General features: G+C 40.2%; 3 protein-coding genes across 5 annotated transcripts; all 3 read left to right on the top strand.

Annotated features, from left to right (window-relative positions):
- Window positions 1-6,293: 6,293 nt before the first annotated feature.
- On the top strand, window positions 6,294-9,333 carry LOC102709539 (protein RGF1 INDUCIBLE TRANSCRIPTION FACTOR 1-like). 2 transcript variants are annotated; one of them, XM_006648847.3, is made up of 4 exons: window positions 6,294-6,738; window positions 6,954-7,025; window positions 8,537-8,677; window positions 8,775-9,333. In XM_006648847.3, the coding sequence occupies exons 1-4, from the start codon at window positions 6,550-6,552 to the stop codon at window positions 8,985-8,987; spliced, it is 615 nt and encodes a 204-aa protein (XP_006648910.1). In that variant the 5' UTR covers window positions 6,294-6,549; the 3' UTR covers window positions 8,988-9,333. The 2 variants fall into 2 exon arrangements, with proteins under 2 accessions (XP_006648910.1, XP_015689081.1); XM_015833595.2 differs by lacking the exon at window positions 6,954-7,025.
- Window positions 9,334-9,564: 231 nt separating this feature from the next.
- Window positions 9,565-14,743, top strand: LOC102709253 (protein INAPERTURATE POLLEN 1 homolog). 2 transcript variants are annotated; one of them, XM_015833622.2, is made up of 3 exons: window positions 9,565-10,356; window positions 14,325-14,404; window positions 14,581-14,743. In XM_015833622.2, exon 1 carries the CDS (start codon window positions 9,655-9,657, stop codon window positions 10,336-10,338), a length of 684 nt encoding a protein of 227 aa, XP_015689108.2. In that variant the 5' UTR covers window positions 9,565-9,654; the 3' UTR covers window positions 10,339-10,356; window positions 14,325-14,404; window positions 14,581-14,743. The 2 variants fall into 2 exon arrangements, with proteins under 2 accessions (XP_015689108.2, XP_015689107.2); XM_015833621.2 differs by having other exon boundaries at window positions 14,325-14,428.
- Window positions 14,744-17,875: 3,132 nt separating this feature from the next.
- LOC102721240 (probable trehalose-phosphate phosphatase 1) lies at window positions 17,876-21,831 on the top strand. Its single transcript, XM_006647574.3, has 12 exons — window positions 17,876-17,971; window positions 19,111-19,218; window positions 19,304-19,748; window positions 19,852-19,992; window positions 20,080-20,151; window positions 20,271-20,369; window positions 20,468-20,524; window positions 20,698-20,799; window positions 20,891-20,968; window positions 21,087-21,227; window positions 21,326-21,418; window positions 21,498-21,831. Exons 3-12 carry the CDS (start codon window positions 19,470-19,472, stop codon window positions 21,546-21,548), a joined length of 1,113 nt encoding a protein of 370 aa, XP_006647637.1. The 5' UTR covers window positions 17,876-17,971; window positions 19,111-19,218; window positions 19,304-19,469; the 3' UTR covers window positions 21,549-21,831.
- Window positions 21,832-23,552: the final 1,721 nt, after the last annotated feature.

The raw sequence follows: 23,552 nt of genomic DNA, 5'->3' as shown, positions 1-23,552 counted from the left end.
CACATGATGTATCATAAGTTCCTCGGTCCATCACATGGTTATAGTTACTCCTCTTCTTGGTGTGCACTTCTAATTTATCCTGCATGAAACGCCGAACTAATTAGCAGCTGGCCACTGACAGAAAAATGATATCCAAAATTGAATGGTCTCTCCTTGTCAAGTGCTACCCCAGCAAACCAGCAGCGACCTCATTTATTGGTAGCTATTATTGTGATCTACTCAGTTGTCCACTGACGATCTATGGTAGTAAAACACATAGAAACAAGAGCGAAAACTGACTGAACAAAAACACTATGTGACCGCAGATGCCATCGTGGCGATTGTCATTGACTGACGGATCCAGAAAAAATATATTAGAAGAGGCTGGATGAAAGAAAATACTTCCAACCCTTCGTTCTCTTCAGTAATGTTAGGAATTTTGTTGCAGGGGCTAAGAGGGACTTTACTGGCGCAGATCGGATAGGGGGAGCCCCGGGGATAGATCCGCCCCTGGCTATACCAGCTTCACTTATAATTTTCTTACGTGTAAATTGATGGTTCTTCACATAATAACCACATCTCTAACTCAAAAGTGCTGGTAAGCCATAGCTTTTGTTTGCCATTGGAGGAACAAGAAGGGATCAAGACTTGCAAAGCAAATCAAAGCAAAGCCGTCCTTTAAGCAAGGAACACGCATGATTGCTTGAGTAGGTCGGTTACTGTGCAATCAGACGCTGCTCCCGTTAGAGATCAATGGACGAAGGAATGTCTTTGTGTACTACTACCACAATATCACGGCTTTTGCTTTTTTTTTCCTCTGGGAGTTTCAGAAGTTCTTCTGTGGCTCTCTTAAATAAGCTCATCCCTTGAATGGGCCAGTGGTTATGAACACTATGATTGCATCTGTTTGACAGTGCACGCACAGAGTAACAGATCCTGTCCTGAATTTTTATGACCCAGCTGCTTTGTACTCCCTTGTTAAAGGCACAACTGCTTGCTTTTTTAACTTGTTCTGAAAGCATACAAAATTCAAATCAGATAGTCCATGCAATGTAGGATACCACAAACAGCAGACTGACAGAGGTTGATGTGGGTTTATATATACCTGGATCGTGAAAAAAAATGCAGAAGAAATTGTCACCAGAAGTTTCAGAAGAGGTAAAACCTTAGCCTGAAATGTTCAGATAGAGAGTTCTCCGTTCTATGGTGTCATGCTGATGTGATTACAGGCGAAATGGTCCTAAAGAATACCCGTATCTCCCTCCTCATTAAGGACATCAGATGATCAGAGCAGTATACTTCATCGGAACAAATTGCCACAGGCCGATACAAACTGCAGTAGGATCCACTTGTCAGCAATGCAACAAAAAAAATTTAGGTGCTGTTAGGACTTTGGAAGTTGAGTAACAAGTTATAGAATCAAACCGTACACTCACGCAATATAAAACTGAAGAAGCAAGAAACACATATGCAATTATTCAAGAAAGCAAAATGATGTTATTACAAGAAAAGGTAGTACGACACTTCCAAAAGGATTAATTTTAGCTTACTCATTTTGGGTTCCTATACTTCATTTCAGTACGCAGATCGCTGATCTATGCAAAGATCTGCATTGGTGAAAAAACATGTCCACGCCTCAGAGAGGCCGCCATCCACCTGCACAAAATGGTGTACTGGTGGTACAGATACGCTGCATTATCAGACTGACCTGCCGAACACTGATCTCACAATAAACATCGTTGCTTCGCATCCAAATTCCCAGCCTTCTCTGCACCCATGTAAGGCCATGTTCAGTTTACAAAATGATTTTATAAAAACATCACATCGATGCATACGATCACACATTTAAAGTATTAAACGTAGTCTAATTATAAAACAAATTTCAGATTCCGCCTGGAAACCGCGAGACGAATCTTTTGAGTCCAATTAATCCGTCATTACTACATGTTGGTTAATGTAGCACTTATGACTAATCACGTACTAATTAGACTCAAAAGATCCGTCTGGTTTCTCCATGACTATGTAATTAGTTTTAATATTCATGTATATTTAATGCTTCATTTAGGTGTCCAAAGATTTAATATAATATTTTTTAAAAAAGTTTTTGGGAACTAAACATGGCCTAAATGTGACTGCGAATGCAGGAAAAGGAATGTTTTCAATGCATATCTGTATGCGATGTATGCCTCGGAGAAGACATAAGGGCTGGAGAAATTAATGGAAAGGAGCAGAGTGGAGCTTAGAAACATGAACATAATTACCTTTTCACAATTCATTGGCAGAATACAGATGTGAGGACACAAAAACTGAGTTGTATTGAAGATTTGAAGTATGCATGTTTTTTGTGTGACATGTCACATGGTCATTGGAAAAAAAAACATGATGAGACGAACATGGTCATTGGAAAACACATGATGAGACGAACAGACAAGACGAACGGGGAAGGACCGAGCTAAGAAAGGCGTGAAGGGGATTTAGACTATGGCAAGGACTGGTGCCCATATGATCATTGAAACTGATGGTTTACCTTTGTATATGTGGGTGGTGTTGGGCCGGTTAGTGAACCATGGGTTGAGGTCCGCATGTGTTCGTGTGTGGAGCTTGGTCAGTGTTAAGGGGCACCAATGTGTGATGGGGGAGATTATTGGAAATAGTCTTATTAAAAGTTTATGGGGAGTGACACCAACTTAAAAAGGAAATGTGTCTTTCATCTCATGGGCTAGCTTTTAGGGTGTAGAAAGATTTTCTTTCGGTTAGACCGGCATCTCCCGGTTTTGGGTCAACAGGTGGGCATGCAAATGTTACATATCCATCAAATCTTGCAAAGTGTCATGGAGAAAAACCAACTTCAAGATCTTTGAATCACAATGCTGACCATATTTACACTAGTAAATTTATTAGCTTTTGTGTTGTAGATTTCATATTATTAATTATAAAGAAGTGCACAGTTTGTTCCACCAGCGCCCTTCCAATAGTAGGTTGCAGGTACGGTAACAATTATAAACCCCATAATGGCTAATTCCCTGCTTCACCAGGTCATTGTTCGCAATGAACTGAAGGACATGGACCACGGTATCGATTAAAAACAAGGAAATTTTGGTTCTATGCCATCAAAATATTTACAGATTAGAAATGTAGCACTATGATTATATTTTTTAAAGTTAATTGGTTGATAGTAACACTGGAATATCTGATTAAAATCCAATACATAATTGGTGTGCAATTAAGATGGAAAAAATAGATAAAGCAAATTATACACCTCCCACATCCTCCTGACCTGCAATGCACCCATATGGCACATTGTCTCTGTTCCGGTATTAGATATGTATCCGATACGGCACATCGGTGAGTAATTCCCTAAAATTAATTATCAATACTTCTCTGATACTTCTATGATACGTTTTCGATACGTGGGTCAGCAACTAATCATTCAAAGGCCCATTTAAAGTACAGTCCAACATAAATTCCTAAGAAAATAAGGTGTAAAGTCTCTTCTAATTTTCTATGAGATAATAACAAAATCTAAATCATGTCACTTTGTTAAATCTGAAATACACTTATCTTTTAGGGTCTTTGAACCCATTAGTTTCATGTATTTCATTTTTAATATATATATATATATATATATGTATATTAGCCATATCGACGCACTGGTGATTTTAAGAATTCCCATATCCCCGTACCGCCGTATCCGGATAGCCATACCAGTATCGCGTATCCATGCAACATAGCTCCAGACCTCCTGAAAACAATAAAAAGGAAATAGCGATGAAGTTCCAAACCATACTATCTTCATTTTTTCGCTTATGCTTATGCTTATAAACTAAAATTTGAATTTTTAACCTTAAATTCAAAGTTAATTTTGGGATTTTTTTACCAAAGTTTATTTTTCAGTATTGATTTTTAAATCACTATGAATACATATATAAATTTTTTATTCACAAAATATTTTTTTTTAGAGAGAAGGCTTAGAGCCCTGCTTTGTCTGCTAGGATACCAGCTTACAGCATCTAGAACATTAGAAAAACTTGACCTGGAGACAACACCATCACCTTTCAAAACCCAGCTCTCAAGCCTAAAACCCAAGGTCCACCCCAAACTCCACCCCTCTAATACAAAGCTAAAACTTTAAACAACCTCAAAAGAAAGTGACAGATTCCGTGAAAACAAACTAACCAACCCCAACCCTGTGATTCAAATGCCTGACGCAAAGAAGAATCTTCTCCAAATGCCATTATTTTACGTTTGCAAATATACCATTTGGTTTTTTTCATGAAACACCTTAGGCTTAATTTTTTGTTCACCTTTGCTGGATTCTTCAGATGCCCCTCCTGACCGCCTCTACTGTACTCCATTGCAGTGAAGCAACTGCAAATTGCGACCATTATCACTTTCTGACGTCAAAGAAAACAAGAAATGCGAGCCATAAATTTCACATTATTCAAACGCACCTAACGAAGAGAGAGGAGCATAGTAAAAGCCGGCATTGAAGTTACAGGGAGCGACGAACATAGAAACCCTAAATCACAAATGAAGCGGAAGCAGGAGAAAGGCCAGAAAATCTCAGTACGTACTGCGACAGAGTGGCCACGTTCCAACCACGCCTCCTCCTCCGCGCGGCGGGCAGCCGGAGCTCCGGGAGTCTGGGTGTCGTCGGCGGCGAGATGAACGGCGACTGGCGCACACGGGCACCAGCGCTACGGCAAGCCGGGCACCGCCGGAGTCTGGAAGACCGGAGCCGTCCCCAGATCTGTGGAGAACTCCATACGTCCGTTCGTTTTGTGCGGCTCGGATTAATTAGGTTCTAACTGCTTTTGTCAGAACCTGTTGCAAATGGTACATAGCTTCTGAGAATTTGTAGTTATAGATTTTGAAAAATAAACTAAGAAGTTAGAAGCTAGAGAAGCTAGGTTCCAGAGTCTTTCCAGAATCTGCTATTTCTTAGAATCTAAAGCTCACTAAACAGGCCCGCAGTGTCTACCGCACTAAAACATCTGGTGTTAACTGACGAAAAATGTAAGTGTGTTCTACTATGTCTAAAGTTAATATCAATTGATCAAATAAAATAAATTTAAAAATAAAGTATGCATTGAGTCATAAATAGTAATTATGGTTAGGATACACTTGATTTGAGAATCATACACTAAATCTTGTTATGTCATTTTCAACCAAGGTAAGTAAGTCCTACTTTCTATATTTTTTATTTGATGTAACCAAATAAAAATTAAATATTGTGTGTAATTTCAGATGGTATGAAACACAAAAAATGTAAATGTGTAGAAAAATAAAAGGTTTATACAGAAATTATTCAGTGTAAAGACACACAAAAAATAAATTTTAGATTGCGTAGAAAAACAAAAAAAAGAGAGAGGACGGGTAAAAAGGTAAAAAACCTAAAAATTTAGAATGAATGTGTAAAAAATACAAAAGAACTAAAAATATTAGAATGTGTAAAGAAATAAAAATTAACTCTTTCTGTAGATAAATAACACAAAAGTTAATTTTATTTGCCCAGGTCTGGAACATGCGACTTCGCGTTTAACGCAAGATGACCAGCTGAGTTAAAGGTCTTATTTATTAACTTTTGATAACTGCGGTATATGTGATGTTTATAACGTACCTCGGAATCACTTTTTTTATAATACTAAATATAAAGGAAAAAAATAAAAGTTTTATGACATATACCGGCAAGATAGACTTGCGTTACGATGGGTATAACAAAAAAAAAATGAAAAATGTTTACCCGTAACGATCAATACTACTCCAAATATTGCTCCCTCCCATGAAAAATATTAATCATTTAAAAAAGATTTATTCAAACTTCTAAAATTCTGAGAAACAATTTTGTGTTAAAAATTATAAAATAGGTTATTGATATTGCAACAGTTCTTTTTGAGAAGAACCTGTGTATCATTTGACTTGTATTTAAACTGAACATTTTAAAAATTATTGAGGGTCGGAATTTTATAAATTTGATTTTTGTTCTTAAACTAAATTTTTTTTATAGGAAGGGTCACTTTAGCGAGGCTTTTGAGTTGATTTTGTGATTTTTCTTTATGTATTATTTTATAATATTTGCTTTCAAATCACAAGGAAAGTATTAAATAGTTTCACCAATATATATATATATTTGGTTGTTAATTAATAAACCCTTTAGCGCCATTGCTTCGGGGCTTGGGCCTACACGAATGGCCGGTCATACGGCGCCAAAAATATCGTAGTTCTGTTCTATCTCTTCAGGTCACAGTGAACGACCTAGAGCTTGATACGAAAACTAAAAAGCACGAGAGGTGCACGAATGCATGCAACACAGTTACACAGACGAATATCACTCGCAACCACGCATGGCAATGCTGAACCACCGCATATTCCGATCCTAATTTGAATCGAGACTATCGATCGTCTCCCAGGTCCTGCATTCCCTCGATCCTATCCCGTTTGATCCACTTTTTGTGCTAAGCACGTACGTATAAACCGCTGCCCGCGCCGCCGCGCGCGCCGGCGGTGAGTGACGAGCTGCCAGCGGGTAGCTCAACCTGCCGTCGCCGTCGACGACGACCTCACCTGGCCATGCAGTCGCCGGCGGCCATGCGTGGCGCCCCGCAGTGGCTACGCAGCCTGCTATCGGAGGAGTTCTTCGACGCGTGCGGCGTGCACGCGGCGGAGCGGAAGAGCGACAAGAACCACTTCTGCGTCGACTGCGTTGCCGCGCTCTGCCGCCACTGCCTCCCCCATGACGCCTCCCATGACATCCTACAGGTAATCGATATTATGATGATAGAAATGTATCACCTTGATGTAATCATTTAAGATCAATAAAAAATTTCTTAATCTAAAAAAATGATGATGGAATGTGACGCTTGTTTGAATATACTGCACTTTTTGGCCTATCCTGTCAACGTACGGCCCCATGTTCAAATTCTTTTCGATCGATCTCATACTTAGCCTGACACGGAGGAACAAAAATAATACAGATTTGGAAGTACGCATCCTGCTTTGTCGTCCGTGTTGACGACCTGAAGCTTTTCGACTGCACCGGCGTGCAGGTATAACAACGATCGCTAGCTACCATGGTTATAAGGCCCTGTTTTTTTCGGCTTAGATTATTATAATCTAGATTATTAAGTTAGATTACTGTAAACTAGATTATTATAATCTATAGTAGAATAAGTTGTGAGTTATTTCTTTTCTAGATTATTAGAGCGTAGATTATTGGGTTTACAAGTCTAAATAGGAGTGGGGTGTCATGTGGGTAATTTTTTACCCAATAAACAGGAAAAAGCTATCTAAATGAGTTTATCAGATTATAATAAGTTGGACTTCAGATTATAATAAGTTACTTTAATAAGTTGTGTGTTTCTTTTAGCTTACTCCTAATAATCTGAATTATAATAATCCCAAACTGAAAGAAACATGGCCTAAGGGGCTGTTTAGTTCCCAAAATTTTTTCCTAAAACATCACATCGAATCTTTGGACATCTAAATGAAGCATTAAATATATAAATATTAAAACTAATTATACAGTTATGGAGAAAATAGTGAGACGAATCTTTTGAGTCTAATTAGGACGTGATTAGCCATAAGTGCTACAGTAGCCAACATGTGCTAATGATGGATTAATTAGACTCAAAAGATTCGTCTCGTGTTTTCCAGACAGAATCTGAAATTTGTTTTGTAATTAGACTAAGTTTAATACTTCAAATATGTATTTAAAGTTTTTATGTGATGTTTTTGCAAAATTTTTTTGCAAACTAAACAATCTCTAAGTATTACTAGATGATGCCCCACATGTTGTGGGGTATTTGTGTGTGTATGTTGAATGTTGTTGAGATGTGGATAAATGTTGAAATATGGTGAAAATAATATTGGGTGATAATCTGACATGCTTGTACATACGTTGTCTACATAATATATTGAGATATATATAATGTGGCATACTTGCATGTGTTTAACAATTGCTACTGGCTAGTGGGTGATGATGTGACATATTTGCATGTTAAGATTTAGGAATACTTTAATACTTTATTGTTAGTGGGCACGAACTACATAGACTGTTTGCTACAAAATGTCAAGTGTTTGATTGAACACTCGATGCAACATTTGTAATGGGAAGGTGAAATTAATCTATTAAAACATGACAATACATAAATGTTGCATGGGATAGTCAATGTCAAATTTCAATTGAGAATGAAACTTGAGTACCAATATCCATTAAACTAGATGATGCCCGCACTTTATTGTGGGATAAATGTATGATATATGATGAAAATAATATTGGATAATGAGTTGACATGTTTGTACGTATGTTGAACTATATATAATATATTGAATTACAAATAATGTGGCATGCTTGCATGTACTTGATAATTGCTAGTGGCCACTGGGCACTGGGTGATGATGTCGTATATTTTCATATTAAGTTTTAGGAGTACTAAATTGGTGATGGCCATGAACTATGTAGAGAGTATAGATTCCTTTCTTTTCATGCGCTTATCATTAATTAATCGCTCAAGGGATCACGTTGTGGCACATCCTGCGCTATGCACTCTTCATGCAGTCACACATGGTGAGCGAGCACGAGGTGGTGTTCCTGAATGAGCGGACAGCTAGGAAGCGGTCTACCAGCACAGAGAACCCCTGTGTTGCGTGCGCGCGGCCCCTCCCGTTCCGCCATGATTACTGCTCGCTCTTCTGCAAGGTACAAGCCACGGGTTGATAGGCGATAATCTCTTGTTCGATGTTCATTTTATCTGATAAGACTTAGGATCAAATGATTCATCATGACAATGATGCAGGTGAAGCATCTCGGGGAGAGTGAGCAGGGGCTAAGGCGTGTGCTACGTGGGAGCGGCCGGAAGGCTGCAGCAACCGGCGGGGAGGACTCTGTCTTGGCGGAGGCCTTGCTGGTTCGGAAGAGGAGGGCATCGTTGCCCGAGTCAGGGTGGAGCTGCTGCGGGTCGTTGCGGAAGAGTCGGAAGCAGGCCGTGCCGAATCGGTCACCATATTGATAGAGAGTTTTTTATTATCTTTAAAAAAGTATCTCAATATATTATACTTTTTACACTAAAAAAATATGATACCTTACGTACTAAAAATTTGTACTAAAATTCTTGATACCTTGAGATATTTTTCAAGGACGATAAAAAAGCTCTATGGTTGAGGCTTCTCACAGGGCATACGTGGTTCGAGCTATTCGTTTACAGGTTCATGTAAAGGTCACTTTTGGTTGCCAAGTATAGGTTGGCCTTTTGGGCAACGATGGAGCTGAAATCATCCGAGATCTTAAGCCTCATAGGTAAAGTCGTATGTATGTGTACAACTACTACAATCCTACAAAAATATGTCTTTTTTGGAGTCGGAGAATTTAATTATTTGTGGAGTTTGATCACTTTATTTGGGATTGCTGGGGTTTTATATCGACCACTTGGATTCGAAACTGAGGGCTCACTTGAGAGACTAACTAAAAGTGAACTTGTTCCTTCTCATTCATGTCAGAAGTGTGTAGTCCGAGAACCGCAAAGAAAGTGGGCCGGCCCATAACTCCCCTGCACGACGGAGATCACCAGAAATCGCGGCCCACCCCATCAACGCTTCCCCACAATCCAGCGGCGATCCCCCCAAACCCCTACTCCGGGCATCCGCCGGCCGCGGCGCCGCGCTACCAGAGCCGCAAGAATGCCGAGGCCTCCTCCCCCTGGTCGCGGGGCACCAGGGGCCAGGCGGCCGATGCGGGAGTTCTTCGCCGCCTGGCTCTGCACCCTCCGCTCGCCGCTCCTCCCGCTGCTCCGCCGCGCGCTCTCCTCCTCCTCCGCCGCCGGAGCATGGGACGACCCGCTGTCCTCCGCCGCCGCCGCCGTCGAGGCCCACTTCCAGGCGCACTGGTCCGCCCTCGACGCCGTCGCCCGCCAGGACCCCGCACAGGCCGTCTCCGCCGGAGACTGGCGCTCGCCCCTCGAGCTCCCCTTCCTGTGGCTCGGCGACCTCCACCCGTCCCTCGTGACCTCCCTCCTCCGGTCGCTTTCGCCCTCCCCGCGGCTCCTCGCCGCGACCGACCGCGTCGACCGCCGGATCCGCACAGCCGTCCCCGCAATCTCCGACCGCCTGCGCCGCGCCCAGGAGGCCTTCATCTCCGCCGAGGTGTCCGGCGCGGCTGACGTGGAGGCGTTCTTGGAGGAACTCAAGGGCGTAGCCCTCGATGCCAACAGGCTCCGGCGAGGTGTTCTTTCGGAGCTCGTCGCCGCCGCTGGAGGGTACCAGGCGGCGCTCTTCCTCGAGGCGCTTTCGCGCTTCGTGCTCTCCATGCACGACCCCGAGGTGCTCCGCCGCTTCGATCAGTGCCGCCCCGCGCCCGGTAGTTAGTCTCTTCTTGCCTAGCTGGTAATTCCTTATTGCTAATGTTCTTCTTTCCCTTTTCTTTCTGGCATGTAAATCTTGGGTTTTCTTGGAGAAATGGATAGTAATGGTAGTCCATGTAAAATTTGTTGGAGATAATGTTACAGCTTACAAGTTTATGAAACCATTCTTGTTAAGAAACAAAGAAAGCTCTTTATTTTGGTTGTGTTTGTTCTTGTTTCTGAAGGAAGATATTAGACCCTGGAGTAGATTTATTTTCGTTGGTAAGGTCTATTATTTCTTAGAGGCTTAATTCTTCCTGTTCTGATTTCGCCCCGATGTTATGAATGGATGGAGCCGTATCAAGAAACGTTATGATTCATGGACTATGAAGGGACTACCTATAGTTTTTATGCTTAGCTGGATTATTATTTGCCACTTGATTCTCGCAGATTAAAAATTGCAAAATTTTCATCTCATTGCATTTCCTCAAAATCAGTTCTCAAATCCTTCGCAATTCTGGTATGATCGTGTTTTTGGAGATTGTATGCATAGGTACCAGTAATACTGTGTATGCTGCTCGTGTAAATTCTTCTTGTCTGTTCATAAGCGAACTGGCTTACAGGAAATTGCTAAAAGTGAGCCATATTTAAAGACATGAAAAACTGACGTTTCACAAGCTAATAAAGCGAATTTTATAAGGAAAAGTAACTCATTATTTTTAAGCCATAAGTGCTTTAAATTTATTCCAAGCATAGAAATTACAAGTTATAAATCATTGTCAAATGATCTTTCTATGAAAGTAAATGAATTATGATATTGCTTCTATGATGCACTAGTTGCTAGAAGGTGTTGTTTAATGGTGCTTATTTCATATTTCTTCCTGACTCAAAACCATTTTGTACCTAAACAAATGCGGCCACTCTGAAATATGTCTCTGGTGCTTGGGATTTAGAGTGCATAACTGCATATTAATGCTTCTAGTCTCTAATGTGCTGTAACTTGGATTTTGGATGTTTTATTGTTCAATGTCCACTATTCAGTGTTTGCTAATCCTCTTTCTCTAGAAAAACACTATTTGCTGATTTTACCAGTCAGGATCACTGGATCAGTTCCTTTTGGATTTGTTGGTTTTAGGACTAAAATTTAGTGCTTCCATGATTAGTAAATTTTAATTATGGTATATATATGTTGAATATCTCAGGTCAAGCCTTTTCTCCTAGGTATAATTCCACATTGCTATTTGAAAAATTAATATATAAGTTGCTGAGGAGAGCATGTTTACTTGAATTTTGTTGAGATTGGTTGCGTCACACGTTTGCCTTGTCTGTTAGGACACTGTTCCATTCTGAGAGGGCCAACATTGCCTTTAAGCTTAAAATTCAAGCACGGGATTGTATATTGTAATGAGCGTGGTTGGAATAAGGGCCCTTCAGCCTAGTCGATATGTCCTGGCCTGGGACCCAAGTGAGGTGAGAACGCCATGGAGGCAGTTCCACACTTCAAGGATGGGACAATATGGGAGGGTACATACTCTTGTTATTTCACATAGAGGTTGTGGCCCTTAACAATTAATCAATCTACTCTACTTAACAAAGAGGTTGCTGCATTCCAAGCTAGATAAGGCCCTAATATTATCACATAACTTGATAGTTAAAAAACACTAGCTGGACTGATATAATGGCTGCTGTTCTTGTACGCAGTAATGCAATATGTGCACTGCAGTTGCATCACTGCAATAACAGCGTGGACCCATGCTGGAATCGGTAACCAGCAGCTTCCCCCTCTCAACGAGCAGCTTGTCCTTAAGTTGCCAATCCATGGGTACAGCTACACCATTGCTGGCTTTGGTGATGTTGCCATCGAATGGCAACGACAAAATCAGTGGTCACAATAATACCACATTTCCTATAGTAGTAGCACCATGGTTGGGGATTGGCCCTGGTGGCCCATGGGGGTCGTTAAGAGGCGCCAAGGTTGGCACCTATTCTGAAGGCAGCTATGGTTACCAACTAAAAAGATAATCTAGCACTGGATTTGATTCAGCACTTTAACATTGTTTCTTCAGACCTGGAACAATGAAAATGGTGTTCCATGAACACTCAGGTTTTGTTGCATTAAGAGCCAATGATACTGTTGTGTTTGTAATATAAACAGAGCAATGGTCATTTGATGTATATTTGATGATGCTCCCCTATTCTTCAATACTTCCTAGACCTATGGTGTACTTTGAAAAAAAAAATTCTCAAGTGTACTCCCTGTTGGTTGCATATTTTCTTTGTTATCCTGGGGAATTATTTCTGAGGAATCTCAATAAGGTTTTGCTTGTAGCGTACACTAGTTGAAACATAGGTCTGTAACTTTGTGGTCCAAAGTATCATATTTCGTAGCTTTGTAAAAAAAAAAAAACTGAAAACAGTATCTATTCTGGTGGTCCAGTCCATGAGAAGCTTAACTTACGACCTGCAGTATATATACTAAGTAAATAGCAGATCATCTACTGGTTAGTATTGTTAACTTATCATGGCCCTAAAGAACAGTATCTTCACAATGCTTCCATGTGAGAATAGCACTGTTGGGTTAGGTGATGGTCTCCAGAAATGCATCCAAAGATCCAAATGTTCACATAGTAGATCCACTGTGTTGAATGGCCCTTTTGAGGAATGATGCATTGATGTCTTCTAGGGTTCTTGTTGCTTCCAGTCTGGCAGTTGCACACTTGCACTTGTGATGACTGATGACTATAACAGATCTCGCAGAAGTTGTGTTGTTGAGTCCTTATCATTTTCTTCTGCTTTAACCTCAGGGGAAAAAACAAAGTTGTGTTGGTGAGTTCACATTGTGTTGCTTGCTTTAGCCTCAAGGACAAAAAAATGTTTCTCTTCTCATGAATGCATAGGAGTATAGGACAGTTCTAGGTGTCCCTTTATGTTCACTTGTCTTTATTTCTTTAATATCTCGTTTTCTTAATCAGCATGCCTATCCTGTAAACTTAACTTCGAAATGATCATTTTAGCTTTTTTTTTGGGTACAAACGCCCAATTTTTACCACTTTGGCCTACCATAACTAGATGGTGCTTATGGCATCTTGCTTCCCTCACATCCCTTCAGAATTTTCATTAACTGCACAAAAAAACTTGTAATAATTCCTACAAATTTACAAAGACATTTGGAAGTTTATGCAATCTGACAACATTATAGTTCATCAATAATATGGTCATGATCATTTTGGTGAAGTGATAAGGGATGAACTGCAAATTGTGTTCTTTTTTTTTATATAAAAAAATGTTCATCTTCCAAGTTGGAATATTCCTGTGGATCCATACCTTCCCAAGTAAAGCCTTCACTCCTCATGCTGGTGTACTGCAAAGTTGCTGTTGCTTCTTGCTGGTTTGTCTGGAAAGTGACTTCCGGGTTTGTTTATCATACTGATAAGGAAAACCAAAACGAAAAGATGAGCGATGTTTGCTGGCTTGTACTTCTTTAATCATCCAATCCCCATAGTTATCCGTATTCCTAGTGACACTAAGGGACACACACATATACTCCTAAACAAGTTTACTTTGTCGTCACAGGCACTGGTTACTGGCTAATCAGACTCGAAATAATCTTACTTCCTTACTCTTTCAAATTATTAGAACTATACATAAAACTATGAGTAAATGACTGCAATACTGCAAATTGTTGTTTTATTGGCTTATAATTCTTTTGTGACACTTAGTAGTTGACTTGTCTTATTATTAGTACATGTAACTGGAGCATCAGTACATTCAGAATGCTGTGTAAGTCATAATTCAAGATCCTATTTGCTACTTACTGAACAGTGACATGTACTGGAGCATCAGTACATTTAGAATGCTGTGTAAATCAGAATTCAAGATCCTATTGGCTATTTACTGACCAGTAGCATGTACCTGGAGCATCAGTACATTTAGAATGCTGTGTAAATCAGAATTCAAGATCCTATTGGTTACTTACTGACCAGTGACCTCATGTGCCTCTTGTTATTGTAGGCATCTTTGGGAAGCACGAGATGATCTAGCACCTAGCAAATGTCGAGGCAGCGAGGAGACCAATCTCAACAAGACGAAATGTATGGTATTCTTTTCCCAATTAGGTATAGTCAATTACAGATACAGATACAATGGACGCCCATTGGCTGGTTCCACATGTTCATGTTCTTCTCGCTATTTTTGTATTCTCATGCTCGTCACTTGTCACAGTTTTTTATGCTCATGTAGTCATGTTCGTCTTCGATTGTCTTGGCAGTTGCTAGCTGGGCGTTTGGTGGTCGCAGGCGACTCGAAAACGTTGATGCATCCAGGGGGCAACTGTACCCTCGTGGATTCGACTTGGCCAACAATTTTCCCCAAGGCATCGGCTCGCCAGCACTGACGTTTCAGTATTAACCCCTCTTTCAAAATTGACGCAATACCATATCTTCTTTAGTTGGATACTGAAAAAGAAAAGGTGATGGATGAAAGAAGTTTCACGTTTGTTAACAAGGACTTGTGTTAACATCGTCGTGAAGTAGGCTAGCCACCGACCTCTGTGTTGTATTCTATTGTATGCAGTTATGAAGCAGAAGTTTCATGACAAAAGAAATGGAGGTCTGTTTCAGTCAGAATATCATCAAATATTTTTATGTATATGCTCAAAAAATGGAGGTCTGTTTCCGTCAGAATATTATCAAATCTTTGTGGTTGCCGTGGACCTTGTGGTGGGAATTTCTTGCGCATTATTTGCTTTTCCCTTGTCTTTGCCTTGGATTCAGTTCACCTCGAAGATTCGGCGAACTGATTTCTAGCTGTACGATTCTTTTTTTGGTTTCTAGGAGATGCATTATTGTATCAGGGTGCAGCATGCATGCCCACTGGTTATCCTGTTCAATGTCTTGTTTATAGGTTCAGTTGCGCAAGATTTCCTTCAACCATTTGTTTAACTCATCTTCTTCGTTTCAGTTGCAGGCACCAAACGTTTGCAAATCGCTGTAATGCCCGTGAATATTTTTGCGGCGGTTTCTTTCGCCGATAAAAAAAAAAATCGAAAGCTCCCGCCTTGGCTCTTCTGGTCGTCAAGGGCTAGGCTAGACTGGATGCTTTGAGCACACAAGTTACCAGAAAGATTTGTTCGCTTCCTCGCCGTCGAATTCACCGGCGTTTAATCTGACAGCAGCATCTCTGTATCTACACTGCAATCATCAACTGATCACCACTGCAAGTTGACGTCGGCGAAACAAAAAGAAAGCAAAGGAAAGAGCAAGAAATGGAGAGAGAGAGAGAGAGAGAGAGCTCCAAGTTGCGTTCCGGCACGTGCGGGGAGACAGCCACAGCGAAAGACCCTATTTTAATGCCCCGGCGGGCGAGGCGACGGCCGGCGCGCGCTTTTTCGCCGGCGACGGCGACGTGCCATGCCACTCGGCGTCGAACGCTCGGCGAAGGTGGTGGCACCCGTACCAGCAGCAGCATCAGCAGTAGACTAGTGGCACTAGTAGCAATAAAGCGCTAAAGCGGACGCACTGACTGGACTGGGGCTGCTGAGTCACGGCCGGCTCGGCATCGGCTGTCTGTCTGGCTCGCAGCGGGACGCGGACGCGCACGACGGCGCGGGCACGTCGCTGTCGCGGGGGCGAAAAGCGGTGGGGGGGGGGGGGGGGGGTCAGTAACCGTGGACGGGGTCGGCGGGGCGAGGACGGGGAGAGGAGGGCTGTTTCGCCGCGGCGGCGTGCGGGCGGGGCGGTGGGGTGGGGTGGTGGTGGACCAGGGAAGGCGAGGGCGAGGGTGCGGGTGACGGGTGGGGGGGCGACGCGTCGATGCTGATGCGACTCCAGCTCCACGCTGACAAAGACGCGGCCGCGGGGAGCGTGACGTGGATGCGGTGGCCGTGCTGTCAGTGGGAAGGGTGGGCCCCGGTGGGTGGAACGAGTGCCGGGTTGCTACTGTGCCTGGCGCCTAGTCCGCGTAAAAATGCTCCGTGCACACACCGTGTTGCTCGTTACATCTGCAGCCTTGTCTTTTTTGCATTTTTTATAAGCATAAGATGAATGGTTATTTATGTTTAAAAGGCAATTAGGATAATTTTTTTATATACGTGTTCTTGACAATAAAAAACAAAGACAACAAATTAGCTACGATGTAAAAAAAATCTAAATTAGCTCTAAATTTAAGTTTTGAATTTCAAATTGTGACTCATAAGCATAAACATGAGTGAACAGATAATGTTTGGTTTTATATTTTTGACTCCATTGTTTCGTTTTTGCAACTACTTATAAGACAAAAAAATAAATTTAAATATTTTAATTTAGAGTTAATTTTGGGGTTTTATTGTCATAGTTTATTTTACAAAATTTGCTTTTTAACCTATATGATATATTATATATGCACTCATAAATCATTTTTCCTTGTAAATAAGTTGTTTCTACTTTTCTTTTTAAAAAGAGAAACGACGTGAGCCTTTCCCTATTACACTGAGTGGACTTTTCGTAAATTATATTGCGTATCCCTCCTGCCCTGTTTTATTTACATAATATTTAGCACATATTTTTACTCTCAGAAGGTTGTATTAAAATAAGTGCCGCTTGACATCCGCACGAGTAAATCATCTAGCCTATACAAATATTACGAAATCTTATATAGTCTGAAAAAAACACTTCATGAAGCTCAATCAAAATTGAAAAGTTTCATAAGTTTTATTTATATGTTACAAGATTTAACTCCTATTATATAATACAACCTAGTGCTAAGTGAAGCTTATTTTAATATAGCTTGATATAATATAACACGACCCAATGCTAAGTGAAGCTTATTTCTATATACCTCAGTATGAAGTGAAAGTGCGTATTAGATTAGTGTAAAGTGAAACAAGATGTACTCTACCTGATGCAAAGTGTAATTACCTTTTCTTGCAGTGGGTGGATTTGCTTATACTTTGTCTCGGTAGAGATTGTTTTAGATAACGGTCGAATAATTGGATGTACAGGCATATGAGCTTTATTGTTCATCTGCATATTTTTTTTATCATATTGAATATCTGTGTTGATTAAAAACATGATTAGCTATGATAGGTATGAACGGTGCTCTACACACAAAAGACGTGGTCATACACCTATTGCAGTTTTGTACATACACGGATTCATATTAGCATGAAAATAATGTGACAACATTTGGAGAGAACAAAAGCATGACTTGTAGATTAGCGCTACTATTGTTTCAATAATATTAAGAAAGGTACAATAATAATGATAAAATGAAGATATTGAAAATGTACATATTTTAGTACTTATGCACATTTTTAATATATTTTTTATGTTATATGGCTCTCGCACTAACCGGATATAATCATAAAACATTGTAAATATAATTATTCATGGGTGGACTTATTGTTCTCCAAAGTGAGTTTAGATGCACAGAAAGAGTTCAGCATCAACCTGGTGCAAAATCGTGTGGACTACAGCGAGGGTGCCTAACAAATACGGCATAACAACACGAGTAGGCGCCATTGAATTCTCCAAGATTTCTTCTCGCCCTTTTCCTCCTCCCCGTCTCTATATATAGCCCTGCATCAAAGCCATTCTTCTCCTCCTCTCCTCAGTTCTCATCTTTCCTCAATCTGCGTATCGTCCAACGCATCTCTCGTTCAGTTCCAGGTTTCTTTCATTAAGGTGTGCGTCTTCTTCTCATAGCCATTCTTTCTAGTTCACCTGCTTTGCTTCCCTTCTGCTGCATGCAATGCTCAGTTGGTCCAGCATTTGTTCTCTGAACTCACAGCATGTTCTTTTGATGTTCTTTGCTTCTGCAAAAATAATATAAACACAGAAGTGTCGAAACTGAACTTTGGTGCCTTTCTCAGTGACAAAACAGACAACTTTTCTGTTTAGAGGACGCTGTGATTGCTGGATCAACTCATGTAGGTCCGCGAAAAGCGTAAAAACTGCCACAAAAATGCGCTCGTTCTGATGATTGCTTGAGAACTGTAACGTGGCTGCAATTTGCTAGAGCTAGCTAGAGCTGAATCGGATTCACCTATTCCCTTATCTTTTTCTTTAACTTTTCCCGTTTCCTCCAGCCAGGGTTGTTCATGTTCAGCATATCGATTGCCATTTCTTTTAGACGCCTACTTTTCTTATTTTCTGACCTGGTCATTTTCCCTTCAAAGTTCGTTTTTGAAAAAAAAAAGAACTTGACCAAAACAATTCTTCAAGTCTGTTCTCCTAAAGATTTCCAACTTGTTTCTTTTTTCACAATAAAAATCTGTAACCTTACGTTATATGCTTCCATCACAGCTTAGTAGAATATATAAGCTGACGTTCTTGTGCTTCCATCATGGCTCTTTTAAGGTTGGTTCCCATGGTAATTGCGTTCTGAACTTTGACGCGTTAGGTTTACCTACCATTTCTTGAGTCCAGAAGCACTCAATAAGGTATTAACCCATGGGCCCAAGCACACATGGCGTCAGTGATTAGTCCAGCATATCGTTGTTGTAGATGTCAAGACATTGTGCCTAACTGTGTTAATAATCATCCGTTCTCCTTAGGCAGATATTTTATTCATTTTTATTTTGTTGTTCGGAGTGACATTTTACTGCTAAGCGCAGTTGATGCCAAACTTAATCATGGCTTTTTTTTTTCCTTCTTTTTTTTGGTCTCTTGGAGTATTTTCCCTTTTCTTGATGTTGATTTGTTCCTTTGCTCATGAATGACAAAGGACGCAAATTTAATACTGTCTGACACTTGAGGAGGACAGGGCTGTCGTTTTACTTCCATGGGTAAATGAAAAGATTTTTCTTTCTTGATCCGTGCAGTAAAACTTTCTGAACATTGAAGTGCAACGGAGCTGGCGTTTTATGGCTTTTCCTATGAAGCAGTCCACCTCTCTGATATAGATGTGTCCTCGTTCTGAACATGAGAAGGTACACAGAATCCTTAAGTGTTCTTAATTTTCGTCTCAAGGAACAAGTGCAGTTTCTCTAATGCTGGCTTACCTTGTCTGATCAGTTCTCAGGTATTTCTCTGTTGATGAACTGCCTCCACACCTGCAGTGACAAGAAAACACTGAAGAAGTGGTTTTTCATCGACAAGACAGTAGGCTAAATTCAGTAGCGCACTTGTCCTTGCACGATCATCATAGTTCTTTCTTGACCTCATCTCCCTAAATTCCCAAATGGATTTGAGCAATAGCTCACCTGTCATCACCGATCCGTTGGCAATCAGCCAGCCCTTGTTAGGCGGCCTGCCTTCAAATCTGATGCAATTTTCAGTCATGCCCGGTGGCTACTCGAGCTCTGGCATGAATGTGAGCGTCAGTAGGCTCAAAATCGAGGAAGCCCTTGTCAATGGGCTGCTGGATGCCATGAAATCCTCGTCACCACGCAGGAGGCTGAATGTAGCCTTTGGACAGGACAATTCAGCTGACGAAGACCCTGCTTACAGTGCCTGGATGGTAAGTTTCATGGTCAAGTGCTTCTGTGGCCCAGAAAGTGGTAACTTGCAAGTCTTTTTCTTTTTCTGAACAGGACTGACATATGTGGTGAATTATGTTGTAGGCAAAATGCCCTTCTGCTTTGACTTCCTTCAAGCAAATTGTAGCTGGTGCACAAGGCAAGAAGATTGCTGTGTTTCTAGACTACGACGGTACGTTGTCACCTATTGTGGATGATCCTGACAAAGCAGTGATGTCTCCTGTGGTAAGTCTGAATATAACCTAACCAATAGCTAGCATTTCCTGGTTAATGGAGAGCTTCTCTGAATTAAAATTTGAAACTTTTCCTCAGATGAGAGCTTCTGTGAGAAATGTTGCGAAGTACTTCCCCACTGCAATAGTCAGCGGAAGGTCCCGCAACAAGGTACTGAAAATATCTTTGCAACTTGCAAGTGTGCTAGTATCTATCAGAAGCCTACTGGTGTCATATCCAAGATTATGTCTGATCTGACATGTGGCTTATACCTCCGTATGTCTATGCAGGTGTTTGAATTTGTAAAACTGAAAGAGCTTTACTATGCTGGAAGCCATGGGATGGACATAATGGCATCTTCAGCAAATTATGAGCACAATGCTGAAAAGGTGAGGATTTCTTGCCCATGGTTTTACAAATGCAGGGGCATTCTTACAATATGTTCTAATGCAAAATACTGACGATTGCTTAATATCTCGAACTACAGTGCAAACAGGCCAGTCTCTTCCAACCTGCTAGTGAATTTCTGCCAATGATCGATGAGGTATTTATCTATGAACTTCAAAGTTTTAAAAAAAAATTGTATTGCTCTAGCCAGTTAGATAACATAAATTTAGGCAAATAACAGATGCTTCTGATTCATGTAAAGTTCAGTAACCGGTCCAGATGGGTGGGTAAAATGACCGTTGATGTTAACAAACTTCCTCATTTCAATAGGTTACCGAGTCCCTCTTGCAAGTCGTCAGTGGAATTGATGGCGCAACTGTTGAGAACAACAAGTTTTGTGTTTCTGTACATTACCGCAACGTTGCAGAGGAGGCAAGAACTGTACCTCCTGGCACTTCATTTCTCTTCTCCCAAGCGCCTGGAAAATGGGAATTCATCTGACAATGTTGCCTCCTGTTTGCAGGACTGGGAAACGGTTGCACGGCTCGTAAACGAAGTGTTGGAGGCTTTTCCTCGTCTCAAAGTAACCAATGGGCGAATGGTAAGAACACTAGGCTTGCTCTATTTTAGCTGCCCAGTGAAGCTTACCCATTTCCTGGTAATTTGCAGTTTTGCACATCAATCCTGTGCTGATTTTTTTTTTGGAAACATGTCGTCAGGTTTTAGAGGTTCGCCCGGTGATCGACTGGGACAAAGGAAAAGCTGTCGAGTTTCTACTTCAGTCACTCGGGCTAGATGACTCTGAAAATGTGATCCCCATCTACATTGGAGATGACAGAACCGACGAAGACGCTTTCAAGGTTCAAAGATTTTCTGAAGAAAACGTAGTTGCTGTACATTTTAGTCGCATCTTGGATTCAGTGTAAACTGATAATCTTCTCTCGTTTGGTTTAATCAGGTACTTCGACAGAGAAATTGCGGTTATGGAATACTAGTTTCACAGGTGCCCAAGGAAACTCAAGCCTTCTACTCGCTGAGAGACCCATCTGAAGTAAGCGCAAAAACATTGTTTTCGTCGTTGATTTCGTCAGACGTACGTGCTCATCACTAACTCTTTGCTCATCATGCAGGTGATGGAGTTCCTCAATTTCTTGGTGAGATGGAAGAAGCACTTAATGTGAAAAAAAAAATTGACAGTCTGAGCAGTTTAGTTTTGCTAGTACTACTCCGGCAGAAACAACTGTAGTTTCCGAGGCAGCAATTTTGAAGCATTGGACGCTGTAGATAGATGTAATAAGAATAGTTGTTTCTAAGTATCTAGTTCCAATTCATTCTTATTGATCATTGTTCTTCTGTTATTCTTGTTCTTCACCACTGAGAAATTTGATCAGTGATGACTGTTCCGGTTTCTTGCCACTGTAACTTGTAAGTTGTAAGCAAGAAGCCAGGAAGACCTTTTGTTAATTTGAGTTTTGAACTGGTGACGACGAATGAAACTATTCGGGGTGATTGTTTGAGGTTTTTATAAAAAAAAAATCCAAACAACATATTTGCATACGAAAATATGAGGTTATAATTTTTTATTGGAAACTAATAAGTTACGTGTGCTTTCCATGAGATATTGAGTTATAATAGATAATTCGAGTTGAAAACAAAGGGCATTCGAGTTGAAAACAAAGGGCATCGTTACGGTATAAGGGCAGTAGTATAGTAAAATTTAAATCTAATCATATATTTTTATAAGTATATTAAATATTCTATTTAAAACTTTGATAATACATATTAAACAATTCATCTGTTTGAATATGAAATATTATACATAAATTTATGGCATTGCTTATATATTTTAGTTTCAATTTTACCCCTATAAAATTTCTACTATACTATTATCATAATAGCATAAAAAAATCAGATGTGTTGGATCTAAAGTAACGGACGGCTCACAATTATGAAAGGGTACCTTAAAAAATCCAAAACAGAAGTTGTTTATTTATTCTATCTCTCGTAAATATGATGTGTATATGAAAGTTATTTTTTTAGGTCGAGGAAGTGGTCTACTTTTTTTCTCTGATTTCTTAGAGTGAAGCAATCTGTTGACGGTAGAAGGCAATAGAAGAGAAAGGACGGATAAAACCATATACCGCGATAATAAGATAAAACTATGAACTTCCTTCAAAACACGTTAGTTTTACACTAATTCTATAAAATTCTTCCCAACAATCCAACATGACGAATAAACCCAAAACTACATTATGAGACTGACTCTTGTTAGAGTGTGAATTGCAATGGCTCGACGATTTCAAGACCAAGGCAAAACCGAACTTGTCATCAAAGTTTAGTTGTATCTCGCAAACCCTGTCCAATAAATATATGGTAAACATATGTCCATGTCCCCCATAGGCCTGACATGTCTGTGTTTTGAAGCGGCTCATCTGACTTAAGTCAGATGGATGTGGATGGCTAACATGTGGCCCCACCACCCATGGCCCCACAAGCCACTCTGACTTAAGTTTGAGGATTCTATTCCGTCTGTGTTTCTCTAGTTTCGCTTTTTTTCTTTCTTAGAGTGGAAGTAAGTTGTTGGCTATAGAAGAGGAATGACGAACAAAAGCATATACTCGCGATATAAGATAAAACTATGACCTTCCTTCGAAAATTTTACATTAATTCTCTAAAATTCCTCCCAACAATCCAACATGACGCTGAGTACAACTCGCCAAAATAAACCCAAAACTACGTCACAAGACCGTGATATTATAATAATAATAATAATAATAATAATAATTATTATTATTATTTAGATGTTTCTTTCAGAAAAATAAAGATGATCCTATTGCTATTGTGATATTATTGTTGTTGTTGTTATTATTATTACTATTATTATATTTCTATTCGGATGTTTCTTTGAAAAAATAGAAATAAATGACGAAAGACTGTATGACATACATATCTCAAAATGAGAAGAGATGTGTCATTGGCGCTGCAGCTAAAAGAAAATAATAATAATAATAATAATAGCTAAAAGAAAAATTATTATTATTATTGTTAATTATATAGATGTTTCTTTGAAAAAAAAGATAAATGGACACCTAAATCAGAAAAATAACGCTGCAGCAACCGGAGTCAAACTTTACCTCTCGTTGAGGAATAACAACTTATCAGTTCGTTTCGTAATTAAGTTGATC

This window comes from Oryza brachyantha, chromosome 2, assembly GCF_000231095.2.
Source record: "Oryza brachyantha chromosome 2, ObraRS2, whole genome shotgun sequence".
In the NCBI taxonomy this organism is placed as follows: Eukaryota; Viridiplantae; Streptophyta; class Magnoliopsida; order Poales; family Poaceae; genus Oryza; species Oryza brachyantha.
Note: the sequence above shows the minus strand (reverse complement) of the source record. Positions and strands in the feature narration are given on the sequence as shown.